This window comes from Chionomys nivalis, chromosome 17 (assembly GCF_950005125.1).
Source record: "Chionomys nivalis chromosome 17, mChiNiv1.1, whole genome shotgun sequence".
NCBI classification, from domain to species: domain Eukaryota; kingdom Metazoa; phylum Chordata; class Mammalia; order Rodentia; family Cricetidae; genus Chionomys; species Chionomys nivalis.
In genome coordinates, this window is record NC_080102.1 from 31,829,248 (window position 1) to 31,846,064 (window position 16,817).

General features: G+C 45.4%; 1 protein-coding gene across 1 annotated transcript in view; it reads right to left on the reverse strand.

Annotated features, from left to right (window-relative positions):
* LOC130888848 (maestro heat-like repeat family member 5) overlaps positions 1–16,817 on the reverse strand; it is a 74,301-nt gene that overhangs the window by 50,424 nt on the left and 7,060 nt on the right. Inside the window, exons 2-4 of the mRNA XM_057792211.1 lie at positions 6,575–6,756; positions 5,438–5,583; positions 4,521–4,649 (exon numbers count right to left, since the gene is read on the reverse strand). Coding sequence (XP_057648194.1) covers positions 4,521–4,649; positions 5,438–5,583; positions 6,575–6,756 — 457 coding nt within the window. The remainder of the gene's footprint in view (positions 1–4,520; positions 4,650–5,437; positions 5,584–6,574; positions 6,757–16,817) is intronic.

Here is a 16,817-nt window from a genome sequence, read left to right on the forward strand (position 1 = left end):
CTTCTCCGGCATCATGCCTGCCTTCCTGCCACCATGTTCCCTGATGATAACAGACAAAGCCTCTGAAACTATAAGCAAGCCCCTAATTAAATGCTTTAAAAAAAATAAGAGTTGCCTGGTCATGGTATCTCTTTACACCAACAGAGCAGTAACCAAGACAATCACATACCATAATCAAGTTGCTTTCATTTCAGAGATTGTTTAATATATGGAAATCAATTAAGTGTCTATAGGATATAAATAGAATCAGGGACGGAAATCACATGAATAGATGCAGAAAGGCAATTGAATACATTCACATCCCTCCAAAATAAAAGCTCTGAAGAAGAGAGGACTAAAAGGAACATCACTCAACGTGATACAGGCCATGTATGCAAAGCCTACAGCTAACATTCAATAATGAAGACGACCGAGAGCATTTCCACTAAAATCAGGAGCAAGATAAACATGTCTGTTCTTTACACTTGTATCTAGTATAGAGCTTGAATTACTTGTTAGTGTTCAAAGACAAGATAAAGAAACAGAAGTGACAAAAAAAGAGGAAATGAAGAACTCAAAATTATCTCCATCCTGTTTGCAGATGGCACGATTCTCTACACTACAGACCCTAAAGACTCCACTAGGAAACTCCGAGGTCTGACAAACACTTGACAAAGTAGCAGGATACAGAAATCAACATATAAAACCCAGTCACTTTCTGTCAGTAATGCCCTTCTAGTGATAATGCACACGCGAAGAAAGCAAGCAAGGAAACAAATCTCATTCACTATAATAGCCTCAAAAACAGCTAACAAAACCAAGGATAAACCCAACAAGGGACGTGAGAGACCATGGAAACCGAAACACTGCATAATAAAGAGTTTAAAGAAGGCACTGGAAGGCAGACCTTTCACTGTAAAACTACTTGCTATGTGCTATGGGAACTAGGCTGAAAATTTAAACACACAGAGAGAGAGAGAGAGAGAGAGAGAGACAGAGACAGAGACAGAGAGAGACAGACAGATAGACGGGGCCACGGGGCCATCCTTGAGACAGGAATGCCAAGCATGGCCCCCTTATTGTGCTCAGGGCAGCTTATATAGGGCTCTGGCCACGCCCCAGCTCTCGGGATCTTTCAGCTGCAGCCTCACCAGCCTGCCATCAGGGTCTCATGCTCAGAGCAGCTGCAGGCTGCTCAGAGCAGACGAAAACAAGTTGTTTACAAGAAATTCAGGGTCTGGCGGTCCGCAGTCCCCAACATTTCACTGTTAATGGATTGGTAGGACTAATATTATGAAAAAGGTTATATTACCAAAAGCAGATTACAGATTTGATACAGCCCCTATCAAAAGTCTATAGATGCTCTTTACAGAAAGAGAAATCCTTAGATTCATATGGAATCACAAAAGATGCTGAATACCAAAGCAAGCCTAAGCAGTGTCAGCAATGCTGGACTATCATCATACCTAATCCCAAATTCTACTACAGGGCCTCAGTAACAACACTAGTGTGGTACCGATATAAAACCAGACAAACAAACCAGCGGAATAGAAGAGAGGCTCCAGAAATAAGCCCACACAGCGATCTATAGCTTTTTGATCTACAACAAATATGCCAAGAACATATGTTAAAGAAATGATGGCTTTCCACACGGTGTTGGGAAAAACAAGTCGTCCACACGTGGAAATCTTAAACTAGATCACTGTCTCTCACTGTGTATAAAAATCAATTCACGGTGGTTCAAAGACCTTCATGGAAGACCTGAAAATCCAAAATTGCTAGAAGAAAAAAATGGAGGAAACATTCAAGATATGGGTATTGACATAAAAAAACAGAGATCTCATCTCAAAGGGGATAAGAGATAGTTTATTCTAGAGCCTAGTATGACCACGGCTCTAGAACATAGATTTAGGTTATTCAAAATCCCATGTCCCGATGAGGTAGCATTTTCATGAACTTTTTATAGCGACAGAACAAAGGAAAACCCAAATAGGTTGGTGGGGATAGGTGTAGGTGGACTAAAGCAAAATGAAGCTCTGCTTTAGGCCTTAGATGCTATACGATAACACTTATCCCACTGATTGGTGGAAAACTAGGGTTTGGGTAAGTTAACACATTCCTGAAGTTTTTCTTAAATCTGTTAGTATATTCAGTCTGTCTTTATCTGTTAGTGATGGAGTATTTGTTCTGACACAGAGGGGGCAAGGCACGGCTATCCCATAGGCTAAAGATAGCCCAAGATAAAGTGTAATTAGGCGATGGGTCCCTAACATCCCATCCTCTCCAAGTGGCTGAAGTTCTAGTCAGGTAATCAGCCTTTCTAGACACAGCTTCTTTCCAGGAATTCGCGTTCACATAGCAGACGCAAGGACTTTCTGAAATGGACTCTAATAGCTCAGGAAACAACTGCAAAAACTGACAAATGGGATTGCATGAAATTAAAAAGCTTTGGCACAGCCAAAGAAACAATTACCAGGGTGAAAAGTCAGCCCACAGAATGGGGGAAAATCATTGGTAGCTATTCATCTGACAGGGGATTAATATCAAGAGCATCTAAGGAATGAGGAAAATTAAACACCAAAAGACAAATCATCCAGTAATGAATTGAGCAGGCAGTTTTCAAAAGCAGTACTACAAATGGCCGATTAGCGTATGAAAAAAAAAAAGTTCAACATCCTTAGCCGTCTGGGAAATCCAAGTAAGAATTATGTTGAGATTCTCTATCACCCCATGAAGAATGGCTGTGTTCTAGTTTGCTTTTTTTGTGGCTGTGGTGAACCAGTCAGCGACTGAATCAATGTAAAGTAGGGTTTATTTGGCTTCTCCTCCTAGGTCACAATACATTACGGATGGAAGTCAGGCCAGGCACAGAAGCAGATACCCTGGAGGAACCCTACCTGCTGCTTCCCTCACTGCTTTCGGCTCAACTGGCTTTCTGCCTCGGGATGGCACCACCCACTGTGGACTGGGCTCTTCTACATCAATTAACAATCAAGTCAACATCCCATAAACATGCTCTCAGGCCATTTTTCTAATCCATTCTAGCTTATGTCAAGTTGGCAACAAAACCTAACCAGTACAAGGTATCATCAAGGAAACAAGTCCTTGTGTGGATGGCGTTGGGGATGGGGCTTACACACTGCTGTTGGGAGTGCAAACCTGTGCGTGTGCAGCATCTGTGGAGATCAGTGTGATGATTCCTCCAAGAACTCAAAGTTAGGTGTACCGCATGACCCCTCTTTACCATTCCTGGGTCTTACGTCAACATAGCACAGAGACAAATGCACATCCATGTTTACATGGCACTGTTTGCAATAGCCAGCTCAGCCTTGTTCTCCATCAGAAGACGGATAAAGAAGACGTGGCACAAACACACAATGGAGCTTTATTCAGACATGCAAAGGATGACATTTTCCATTTTTCATTTTTGCGGGAAAATGGATGGAACAGGAGATCAAGTAAAATAAGCCAGATGGAGAAATGACTATTGCCTGTCTCATATGTGGAATCGAGACTGAAAAAAATACATCAAAAATACATGAAAATAGACAGAAGACTACTTGGGGGAGAGAAAGATGATTAGTGGGAGTTGGGCAGAAAAGAGTAACAAGGATGAATAAAAGCAAAATGCATGATGCGTACATTTCTATATGTCATAGCAAAGCCCATTGTTTTGTACAGTGAACATACACTAATAAAAATAGAACGGTCTTCTCCCAACAGTTCTAGATGCAACACTACAATACTTGGTGAGAAGGTTGAAATGTTGTGAACTCCAAGTACAGAGAGATGAAATAGGAGAGGAGAGGAGGGGCGAGGAGAGGAGGGGAGAGGAGGGGAGAGGAGAGTAGGGACGAGGAGGGGAGATGATGAGAAGCATGGAGAGGGAGTTCTGTCTCGGCACCGACATAGGGCAGAGGGATAGTGTCATCAGTATAGATGCTGAGCAGTTTTCCAGGATCAAAGGATGCTGGTGCCAGATTGAGGACACACGGTGTGGTGGTTTGAATGCAAACGGGGAAGTCGGGAGCCTGCAGGACAAAGTCATGCTAGGCTTTTGGAGGAAGAGCAGGGCATATATGTGAAGGACCTGGGTTCAGATGGCCCTGGAGGAAGAGCAGGGCATATATGTGAAGGACCTGGTTTCAGATGGCCCTGGAGGAAGAGCAGGGCATATATGTGAAGGACCTGGGTTCAGATGGCCCTGGATTTTAACAGTCTTCGTGCTCACGAAGACTGAGGGAACAGTGATTCTCAGTCCATGGTACAAGATGCTGGTGTGTGGGCATCAGGAAAAGTGAAGAGGAGACATTCTGAGAGACGGTGAGGCTACAGCCAGATTATTGTTTTTTACATATGAACTCTAGGGCCCTATCTAGTAGGATCCTGCACAGAGAGGCATTTCAAGGACATGGACATACAGAAAATGCAGGGGAGAGTTCAGAAATCCTATGCACCCACGTGATTTGAACCTCCAGGCAAATGACTCAACCTCAAAGTCAAAGTTGGGTTAGTCAGTGTGCTAGGGGAGGGAGGCCTACCGTGGACTTGGTCATGTGCTCCAGGGCCAACTGCATGAAGTACTTCTGCCATGTCTCTTCCAAGACATCACGGGCTCCAATGACGGCCTGCAGGACATGGAAGAGTCGGAACCTGTGCCGGTTGGAGATCTGTGGAGGACAGAGGTTATGTTGGGATGATGGTGTCTGACGGTACAGGGGATGCTAAGGAGAACACGGATGGGAGGGTACGCAAGGAGGTTGGAGGGAGGGAGACACACAGACACATTCATTTGGCAATTCTTAGGGGACACCCGCCTTGTGCTGACCTTGAGCTTAGCCTACAGACCTGAGAGGAAGAAAAGCTTGTTTCTGTCCTCAGGAAACTGTTGTGGGATTTAAAAACTTCACCTCCAAAGGGAGGCCATATCTTTATCAACACTTAGACTGGTTTTTCCTCAACCATGCATTAAGTCATTCATGCATCCAAGCATTCATAAATGAATGTATCCATCCCCATGTTTACTCATTACCCACACTTCCCTCCTCTCCTCTCTATATCAACTCATCTCCCTATCAATCACTGTATCCATCTGTCCACCAACCCATCATCCATCCATTTGTCCAGTGGCCCCCCCCCCACGTATCCATCAGTTTCTACCATTTACTGGTTCTGTCTCCTTAGGTAAGTTCTCTCTTCCCTAAGCCATAGTTTCTCATCTTTGAGAGTCATAACCTCTACCTCACAAGAGTGCTCTGAGCATGTTGGGACCACGTGAGTACACTTTCCTTCCTCCCTATTTAGTCTATTGGCACACAAGGAGATTGAGTTGCACCATTTTTTTTTTTTTACCTGAATGGTACAACTGTCCTATGTAGGATTCAGGGTTTGAGCCCCACTTGGGATCCAACCGTCCCATATGCTCCCACGCCTGCTCCAGGGTCCCAAGAAATAGTACCTCTGGGTTGTCTTTGAAGTAGTCATGGATGCTTTCCATCACCAAGCTGGGGGACCTCTGAGCCATCTTCTTCATCTTCTTGGTAATGTACTTTAGTTGCAGAGGGTCTGAGGTGCCTATGTCTCGCAGCATCTTGAAGCAGATGGCTAAAGTTGACAAGAGAGGTGTGAGGAGGGTGGGCCTTGCAGAGGTCATATTGTGTCAGAGGGTTGAGTGGGGAAAGAGGGACGGGCATATCGGCAAGGAGTCTGATGGTCTCACTTTTTACTTAGTCCCTCATGGGGTTTAGGGGAGCAGCAGAAATGCATGCCCATTGGCATATCCTTATTCTCTCATTCATAGTTCCCATCTGTCGACACACCCACCCATCCACTCATCCCTCTTTCTGCATAGCCAGTGATCCAGCTCTCCGTTTACCTGCCTGTCCATCTCACCTCTGTTTAACCACCCATTCACTCACGCGTTCATAAATTCACCCACTGACCAGTCCACTCACCCACCTAGCTAACTACTATCTATTCATATATATTTTGATCAATTTAACAATATATCCACACATATAGTCATAAATTCACTCAAAAATCATCTCTTTATCCTTCCATACATCAATTCCTTTTCATTCTATACATCAATTCTTTGATTTTTTTCCCCACTGTCTATCCAGTCATCTGACACCCCTTGGCACTAGGGTGAAGAGGAAGGCATTCCAGAAAGAGGGGGTACAGGTCTAAGCTGAAGCTCTGAGGTATAAAATGGTGTGGTTGGGAGGGAGTGTGGTTAAGAGGAGGAGGGGACAATTTTTGATTTCTTTTGTTAGTGCCCAGGAGGCAAGAACAAGGCAGGGATCTCACAGACAGCTGCTCACAACTTTTTTTTTTTAATTTTCGAGACAGGGTTTCTCCGTAGCTTTTTTTGGTTCCTGTCCTGGAACTAGCTCTTGTAGACCAGGCTGGCCTCAAACTCACAGAGATCCGCCTGCCTCTGCCTCCCGAGTGCTGGGATTAAAGGCGTTGCTCACAACTTTTTTGATGCATAAAGTTCCGGAGAGGGCCTTCTTCTGATCCGCACCCTCAGAACGGCTTCTGGAGGAGGGACTTGACAGACCTACTGCCTGACTGTATTCCAGGGCATGCTCACCTGAATTGTAGGCCTCTTCCATAAACATGTGGTGTTCCTTGGGCACCAGGGAAGCCTGGCTGCTCTTGGATCTGCATAGCATGATGGTGGCAGGATGGGACTGTCTGTCCCAGGAGGCATAGTCTTGAGATTCCTTGGTGCACAGTGACTCCTTCGCAGAAACAGATACGTGGGAGAAGAATCTGAAATAGAGCAAGTTCCGCGTGTAAACATCACGTGTGCTTACGTGTGTTCAAGTGCAGGGAGCACAGTTTGCTCTGGGCCAAGCTCTGCAGTGTCCTTCCACGCATCTGTCCTTCTGTTTAGTGGGCTGGTGAGCTGGGAGTGTGCATGCCTCGAGGCTCAGGACATGGTTGAATAAGCCTAAGCTTCTTAAACTGGGTCTGACCCCACATAGGGCCACATAAACTACATGTCGGAGTTCCAAGAAACTTGTTAGTGTGAAAGATTTCCGAACATAGGACACCAAAAACAAATTCAAAACCAAACACGCTATGCATTGGAAGTGTTTTTCTGAAAGTGTTCGCCTGCGCTGCAGCGTGTGACTTCACCGCAGCCGACATCCTGAACACACCACCCGCATACTCTGCACTGTACACAGTGCCATAGAGAATAAAGGCTTCGGAAAGTCCCCTGCCAGTCTTACACAGCACCTAAGTATCAAATCAGCACAACTTTGAATTGTATTGTGGTGGAAAACAAGCCCATCCATCTAATTAGTAATTAATTTGCTTTTATCTTTGATAAGTGGTAAGATCCTAATACCAGATAATTGAATTAAGATGAATTATTTCACGGTTTTATGATCAGCCAGTGTTTGACTTGTGTGCCTGTTATATGTACCTATCCATGGGAATGTTTGGCTTGTATCCCTATTGTATACGTCTGTATCCCCAGGGTCTTATAAAAGTTCCTTGCACAAAAGACTCTCCTGAGTGGAGAAGCTGAAGGTCTGGAGAAGACAAGCTAAGGACCCAGAAGGGCTCAAAGTCTGATCTCAGCCCTATCTTATTGACTTGTAGAGCTAGGGTTTTCAGAGTGGCATAGGGAATACCCTGACTAACCAGATGTCCCCTGAGGGGTCTCTATGTGGGCAGATCTGCAGGAGCAGTAGGGGTAGGAGCACAGAAGATGGAGGTCCTTCAGTTTTGCAAACGTGTGGAAGTATTCCCCCAGACTGGCAGTTGCCACAAAGGGCCGGAAGAAAGATACTCTTGTTTTGGATGCTGCTCAAATCTAGTTCTCCCATGACTCCATCTTGGCTTCTGTTCTTCAAGAAGACCCCATCTGCTTGCTAATGTGCAATTCTTAGTTCTGCACACGTCCATGGAGAAGGTCTATTCCAGACACTCCTTATGAAGCGGCCATCATGGGGTGTACTAGAAGGCATTCGTCTGTGTGTATTGAAAGTTGTCATGGTTGCCCTAGAAGGTAGCAGTCTCTAATGTTTATTTATCCATTGTCTCATATGTGACACTTGTCATGCTGTGTCTCATTCCTGCCGTCTGTGTATCCATGATGGAACAACCAGGACCAGGCTTCCTTCTTGTCTTATGCAAATCAGAAATTGCCACAGACAAACAAGATCATTGTCATCAGAAAGTGGACAACATTGGTGCAGGATAATGGTCCCTGAGGGATGGGAAACCTACAGGGTGAACCTTTGACTATGAAAGCTGGTTGATGGACCACAACCCAGTTTCAAATGGGGACCACGAAATCCTTGGACCTTGGTGAGCTGCTGACATGGTAGTGATAGTGTAGGGAGACCACAGTGGCCAGTGTGTGAGTGGAGGAGGCCTATGAGGAACTCTGAAGGTCTACAGAGTCCCCCATGACATCTACGTCTGCACTTGGTGCACACGGGGGTAAAAGCAGAAGAACCACACTTTGGAGCCAAGGAGGTACTAGGAAGCACACTTCTCCCACCTCCACAACGAAGTCTTTAAGAAGTCACATCAGCCACAGGGAAAATTCTACCCAAACAAGGATGCTCTTGCTCTCCCTTTCAAAGCTCTAAAAAGTAAGGCTCAAAGAGACCAGCTGTTTTAACAGTTCAGATTCTAGGCAGAGCTGAAGAATATTTATGTGTGCAGGAACAGCGCCATACTCAGCAAGGTCTAGTTCATGGTATCTGGCAGTCACTCAGAACTTACCAGGCATGCAACATGGCAAGAAAATTAACAGACCAGAATCCATATGGAGAGCCAAGTGTGAGGTACATCCAGAATTAGGGAGGCTGAGGTGGAGGAATCTCTGAAAGTTTGGGGCTATCCTGGTCTACACAGTAAGTTTTGGGTTAGCCAAGGCTACAGTGTGAAGTCCTGTCACAAACAAACAGATACATACTAATGCAGGGATCACAGAATCAGTAGATAAGGACATTAAAACATTGCAAGTGTGTCCAACATGGAAGAGTGAGACAAAAGGATGCCAAGGAGAGATGGAAGAAATAAAAAAAGATGAAAATCACGTTTCAGATTAAGACTCCAGTGGGTGACTTGGACCGCAGACTAGATACCTTGGAAGGAGAAACTGACAAACGGAAAAGATCTAAAAAATGAAACACAGATGCAGAGAGGAAAAGATGGGACAGAATCCTCAAGGTGGGACAACTTATAGCTCAACATTTTTTTCAGGTTTGATGAAGACTACAGATCCACATATCCTGGATGCTCAATGAGCCTCAAACAAAGAAACACAAAGAACACACCAAGTGACATCAAGAAAATGCCACCTAAAACCAAAGGCAAGAAAAAAAAATAGACCCATGAAAGGAAATGAAAATATCAGTGTTATTGTTAGAACACAAGCAAGATGACCAGAAAGAGGGGGGACATCCCAGCTATCTAGAAGGTGCTACCCAAGAAAATTTCTTCGAGACCTTCAGATGAGATCCGGTGCTTTTCACACCTGTACTTTGCCCCCTCCATGAAATTCACCACCACAAGTCCCAGACTGCAGATAGTATCTAGGTGTCCTCTGAGGCCGGAGACTGAGATCACCATGTGAACTAGCTGAATAAAGAATACTGGGGAGGCTAAATACGCAGTGAAGTAGGAAAGGTCTTTGCTCGCTTTTAACATTTCACGTGAGATAATGCATTGTGAGTCTTAACAAATGTAGAATTAAAAAATAGATAATGCCAATGTAAGATCGGGAAAGTTAAGAGTGATGTGTTGGCAGTTTTGGCACCATGCGTGGTGTGATACAGCTCGAAGGGAGGCGGCACTCGGGCTGTACTGTGTACTCTAAATACCTAAGCCGTGACTAAGGAGAGCATCAACACAGAATCAAAGCTGCAAAAGGACAATAAAGAATGTAGGTGAAGAAGGCCAAGTCATACCGACAGTCACATTCAACGCAAATGATTCAAACACTGTGGTTTGGCAGCAGAGACTGTTAAAGGGAAGGAAGGCAGTGAGACTCAAGCATGCGTCCTGTAGGAACTCTATTTATGCTGTGAGGGGCAATGTTCAGATGTAATCTGTACTCCCAAGGCAGAGGCAGGGGAATTATGAGTTTACATTTAGCCTGGGTTACATAGTGAGATCCTGTCTAAATATAAATGAAACAGGTGCTGGGAAGACAGCTGAGAACACTTGTCATTCTTGCAGAAGAGCCGGGTTCGATTCCCAGCATTGACATGGTGGCTCGCTAGTCTGTAATTCCAATGTCAGGGATGTCTGACCCCCTCCTCTGAACTCTGTGGGCACCAAGGCATGCTTCCGCGCACAGACAGAACAACCATACACATAATAGACAAATCTCCAGCGACTAGTATCTACCTGTAAAACTAAAACAGAATATATCAAAACCAAGGAAAGAAAATGGTGAGAGCTAGACAGATGCTGAGATGGCTGAGCAGTGAGGACATTGTCCGTCAGCTCCGAGATCGATTCCCAAGGCCCACATGATGGAAGAAGAGATTGGATTAATGGAAAGTAAAGCAGTAGCAGCAAACCAAGGTAGGGAGGACCTGGGAGGAGTTAAAGTAGGGGAAAGAATAAGATCAAAATATGCTGGATAAAAAATTCAAAATAAAAAGTGAATCTCTCCCTCCCCCTCCTCCCCAAAATAGAGAAAACCAAAGAATCCTGATACTGGTTCTTTGAAGAGCCAAGTTCATTGACAAACTCATTGTGGGATTAACAGAGTGAAGAAGCAAAAAGAAGACGACACAAATCATTAATTTAAAACAGAGGTGCACAACTACAGAGCCTACAGGTGTCTGTAGGATGCTAAGGGAACACCGCGCATGACTTTACTCAAGCTAGAGTGACAAGAGACTGAGCACATCCCTTAAGGCCATGAAAGGCCAACACTCGTTTAAGAGGCAGATAACAAGGAAAGGTCACATAGGATAAACTTCCTACGATGGACACTTCTGACCTGCCAGCTCCCGACTTTTTACAGAGCTTGTTTTGTGGAGAAACAGTATATGCTGATACTTATCTAGAAAACAGAAGAAGAAATAACAGTCCGACTCATTCTGTGAGATACCCAAGCCTCTTCCACCTCTTCCACTTCTTCATCCTTTTCCTTCTCTTCTTCCTCTCCTCTTCCTGACAGCATCTCACTGTGTAGTCCTGGCTGGCCAGGGGCCTGTAACTCACAAGATCCACCTGCTGCTGTCCTTTGAGTGCTGGGATTAAGGGTGTGTGCCATCACACCTGGCCATCAATGAACTTGCTAAAAAGGTGAGTACAGGCGCATATACTTCATCTACAGACACAAGCTTTCTTAAAAATACAGAGAACTTACCAAGTGGGACTTCTCTTGAGGATGCAAGGAAATCAGTGTAACTTCTCAACAACAGACTAAAGAAGAAAATCACAACCAACAGATGCTGAGAATGTGTTGGAACACGTGACAACTAATCACACTAGAAATGGAAATTAGAGGATCCCCTCGACTTGACATAGAGACCTATACCATGCCCCAGTTACATACAGTTTTTGAAAGACAGGCTGTTCCCTCCCAGTTAAGACTGACAAAAGGGTATCTGCTCTTGTCACTCCATTAAACACCACACCATGGGCTTGGATGATGCAAACAACCAGGAGAAAGAAATGAAATCTACGGAGAGGAGAGGAAGAGATCAGCCCTGCCTGCAGAAGTCTGGCTATGTGAGAAAGTGCCAGAGAATTTACAGAGAAGGTAGAACTAAGAAACGGATTCAGAACATCTGCACATTTATCAGCGTAAAGACCTCAGTATTAATCTGAACACACTGAACCTGATAAAAGAGAAAGTGGGAAGTAGAGATCATTTCCTACGTATAACCCTAGTAGCACAGACAATAAGGGCAACATTGAATAAATGGGACCTCCTAAAACTGAGAAGCTTCTGTAAAGCAAAGGACACTGTCATTAAGACAAAAAGGCAACCTACTGATTGGGAGAAGATCTTCACCAACCCCGCATCAGACAAAGGTCTGATCTCCAAAATATATAAAGAACTCAAGAAACGAGACTTTAAAATGCTAATTAACCCAATTAAAAAATGGGGCACTGAATTGAACAGAGAATTCTCAACAGAAGAAGTTCAAATGGCCAAAAGATACTTAAGGTCATGCTCAACCTCCTTAGCAATCAGGGAAATGTAAATCAAAACAACTTTGATATACCATCTTACACCTGTCAGAATGGCTAAAATCAAAAACACCAATGATAGCCTTTGCTGGAGAGGTTGTGGAGTAAGTGGAACACTCATCCATTGCTGGTGGGAATGCAAACTTATGCAACCACTTTGGAAATCAGTGTGGCAGTTTCTCAGGAAATTCGGGATCAACCTACTCCAGGATTCAGCAATACCACTCTTGGGAATATACCCAAGAGATGCCCTATCATATTACAAAAGCATTTTTTCAACTATGTTCATAGTCGCCTCCTTCTCCTGTTACCACAGCCGAGGGAGTTTTTGCCGTCAAGCCCTCCCCATCAGGAGGGGACTTGTACCCTCTCCAACCAGGAGCCAAAACAAACTCTAACTTCCCTAAGTTGCTTCTTGCATGGTCCTGGTCTTAGCAACAAGAAAATAGCCAATATAACCAAGAAATATAAATAAATGGAACACAATGCAACATTCATGGGAATTTCTGCACACATGTATGTGTACATGTGTGGTGTGCATGTATGCATGTATGCATTTTTTGCACACATGTGGCTTCTCCTGTGAGTGTGGATGCATATGTACCTGTGTGCGCATGCATGTGGAGACCTGAGGCTGATGTAGAGAATCATCCTTGCTCACTCTTCCACCTTATTCACGGAGGTAGTCTCTCTCAATCAAACCCAGAGCTCACTGATGTGGTTAGTTTTGCTATTCAGATTGCTCAGGTGACTCCCTGTCTGCCTTCTGAGGCTGGACATGACCACCCAGTATATCCTTGGGTTTCTAGGGGTCCAAATTCTAGCCCTTATGCTTGCTAGACAAGTGCTCCAACCATTGAGCAACATCCCCAGATCAGAGCAAATGATTGTTTTTTGTTTTGTTTTTGTTATTTTGTTTTGGTAGTCCTGGCTGTCCTGGAACTCACCATGTAGATCAGGTTGGCTTCAGAGATCCACCCATCTCTTCCTCCTGAATGCTGAGATTAAAGGAATGCACCACCACCACCTAGTAAGGGCTTTTGATTTTTGACAGATATACAAAAACAATTCCAGTAGGAAAGGCAGGCTGGATTCGTCAGCATATCACACTGAAACGCTTTGACACAGGCTCACAATTCCTGTCTATATTTCAAACACATGCAAAAAATAACTCAAAACAGCGTGGAGTTAAAAGAAAGGCCATTGAACTCTTGAAAGTTTTAGAAGAGAACAGGAGAAGAAAATTATGACCTTGAGTAACAAAGTCTTCTTAGACGTGCCAACAAAAGCAATACCCACGTGTGTGTGTGTGTGTGTGTGTGTGTGTGTGTGTGTGTATATATATATATATATATATAATTTAATAGAAACAGAACTTAGGATTAGTATCCAGAAGGAAAGGTGGGCGGCAGACCTGGAGCAGTCCTTGCAGATCACACAGGAAACAGACAACTGAATAAAACACAGGCAAAAGTTGATGGGACAGCCACCTGTAGAGAGAAACAGATGGCCGAGCAGCAGACGAACGGGGCCATACTGTCCTCCTTGAAGGACAGAAAAAAACCAAGGCCACAGCAGGAAAGCATTGTGCAGGCCTAAAATAATAAAATCAGGCAAACTGAATACATCAAAAGCCGTGGGAGTGCGGAAGTAGGAAGTCCCTGCAGAGCCGGGGTGGAGCTGTCACCCCACTCCCAGCCGCTGCACTTTAGAGTTGGGTGAAGTTTAACACACAGAGGGCATGAGACTTAGCCCAGTCCTGTGCATTCACTCAAGTGAGTTACAGTCACATACAAGTCCCCGCACAAATATTTAATAGTGTTCTGACTTACAACAGCTAAAAATGCAAAGCATACAGATGTGTTTTCTAAACAAGCCATAGCATGTTCCAGGGATCCAGGAGAAACAGATCAACGATGACACAGGACATCAGAAACAAAGTATGACATGTGAAAGAAACCAGACCCAAAGGCTACACTTCGTGTTATTTTTCTGACATAATGGAAAAGGTTACAATGGTCGGGGACTCCTGGGTTGAGCGTAGCTGGACTCACTGTCAGGCTGTGTGGGGCTGTGTTCAGAGACAGCTATTTCTTGTCTAATCTGTGGTCCAGGACACACTCAAACCAGTGAATTCTATCATGCATAAGTAAGATTGTGCAGGAAAAGAAAAAAAAAAAGAACACACAAAAGAGACTAGAAAGGAGCCCATCCTGACGGGTCTCATTTCCTCCTGCCTCCTGCTCACTCCACTCCAGTCCAGTGAGCTCAGGCTGGCTCCAAACTACCAGGTAAGCTGCAACCCCAGGACATTTGCACTGGCTGCTCTCTTTGATCTGGAGATCACTACAACTCCCCTCCCCTCCACCCCATCCTACACTTCTTTCATGGTCCGCCACTTCTTTTTTTTTTTTTTAATTTAAGTTAATTACTTAATATATATGTATATGTATATGTGTCTGCAGAGGCCAGAAGAGGGTGTCAGAGGGCCTGGAGCTGGAGTCATAGGATGTGAGTTTCTTGATGTGTTTGCTTGGGAACCAGACACAGGTCCTTTGCAGAGGGGTACACACTCTAGCTCCCAGCTGCTCACTTCTTTCAAGTCTTGCTTAGTAGCATCTTGGCAAACTTGTCGGAAACCTCAGCCTGACGCTCACCCGCTTTTTAGCTTGTCAGGTGGCATAACTGTCAGGACCTTACCAATTCTCAACTGCTAGGCAACTCAGCCTCTCTGGATCTTTGCATAGAGAGCCCTGTAATAGCCTTCAGAATCTTTTTGCACAGGTAGTATGCTACCTGAAGACATTCCAGGGGACACTTGGGCTTCTATGCCTTCCATTTTCTCCTCTGGACCTGGTAGGATGTTCTTGGGAGAGACTGCCTCCCTAATCCTGAGATCAAGCTGGGGAGGAACTATTACAAGGTTGGGTAGAGAAGGGAGCAGGTGACTGGCCAGCGGTGATGCCCCGGCTGTGGAGCGGGCTGTAGCCCTGCTATGTCCTTGACTTCTCCCAGGCTCAGGTGGAAGCCTCACTGTATCCTTGGAGGTTTGACCATATGGAGGATTGGGGTCAAACTGAGTGCTGAGGATGGGGCCTAGGCATAGGGTTAGTGTCTCCATAGGAGGCTGTCTCCTTCCCCCATGTGGGCACGCAGCTGGAGGGTGGCTGTCATTGAGCTAGGAACTGGCACTCATCAGAAGTCATCCCATAGTGAACTTCTGCTCTGAAACAGCGGGAGACAAGTCTGGTGGAAGATGTCCAGTCCTGGGTGCCCTGTCACAGCACAGAGTGGCCTGAGTCCTCACTGAGACTCATGGGGCTGAGGCAGAGTTGACATCTGGGAGCAAAGTTTGTCAGCAACTGTGGCTCTCAACGTCCCCTCCTTCATGGGGTTGACATTGCAATGGGGATGGAATGCAGAAACAAGCGATTGGACAAGGGAACTAAGGACAGTGATGGCTGGGCCAAGATACCAGGGACTATGAGGTAAAGGAAGGAGTCAACTCAAATAGCAGGCCTGGAAGGCTAGGCCAAGGCTGTGGCCTGTGGGCAAAGCCACCCTGCGAGTGCCTCATCTGTATGCACGTGTACCTGTGTGTATATACACGTGTGCATACACATATGTATGTGTGTGTATACCTATGTGTACTTCTGTATACCTGTGTGCATATGTGTGTATATACATGTGTATGTGTATACCTGTGTATACATGCATGTATGTGTGTATATGCATGTGTATGCGTGTATCTATGTACACATACAGGAGTCTGCATATATGTGTGTATATGTGTATGACTGTATTGTGTGGATAGGAGTTTGTACATGTACATGTAATGAATGAACAGTAGTAGCTCTTTTCTCTCCTCATAGTCAAATCTGTAAGAACACAAGATTCTGTGTTTCTTCCAGTCCACCTTGAAGAAGCTGACACAGAAGTAGGCAGCAGCCTGTCCCTGTCTGTCCAGCTGTCCATTCCCTGGCTCACACTGTGCTGTGACCCTTGTCCATCTTCGTCTCTGGTCCTTAAAAGCAGCTACTGCCCTCTCCTCCATGGTAAGGGTAGAGCTTGTGGTCCAGATATACCACTCACCCCATTATTCTGAGGGCAGCATCATCACGGGACTCACCCAAAGTCCCTCAGGGGCTGCTCTTGGAGGTGAGACCCCCTAGACACTGTGCTGGCACAGCCTGCCCAGGACGCACCCTCTGGGGTGTTGCTCTGGAAGGTGAAAAAGCCAGGAGCCTGTAGGATGAGTGGCCCCTGGCTCTCCCATGTCCTCTGGGGCTGAACTGACCTGGGGTTGTAGGACATGGCTGAGGAGGTCCCATCAGTTGAGTTGCGGCTGTGTGACCTGTCAGGCTGCTGCCCATCCATGCTGAGGCTCAGAGCAGGAGACACACAGGTCCCAATTGACAGCCCTATCCTCACCAACAGGCTAGCTCTGTCCTGGGCATTGTCCTTTCTCTTGGTGCCCTGACTGGCCCTGACCTCACCCTGAGGTCACAATGGCTTCAGTGTCCACAGCACCCTTACAGGGACAGTGGTGTGGAGCCAGCAACATCTGGGGATGACAGGTTGGGGATATGTGTGCTTGGGTCTACATAGGCATTGAGGATGTGTGTGCCCAGTGAGGCCCCGTGTCCATC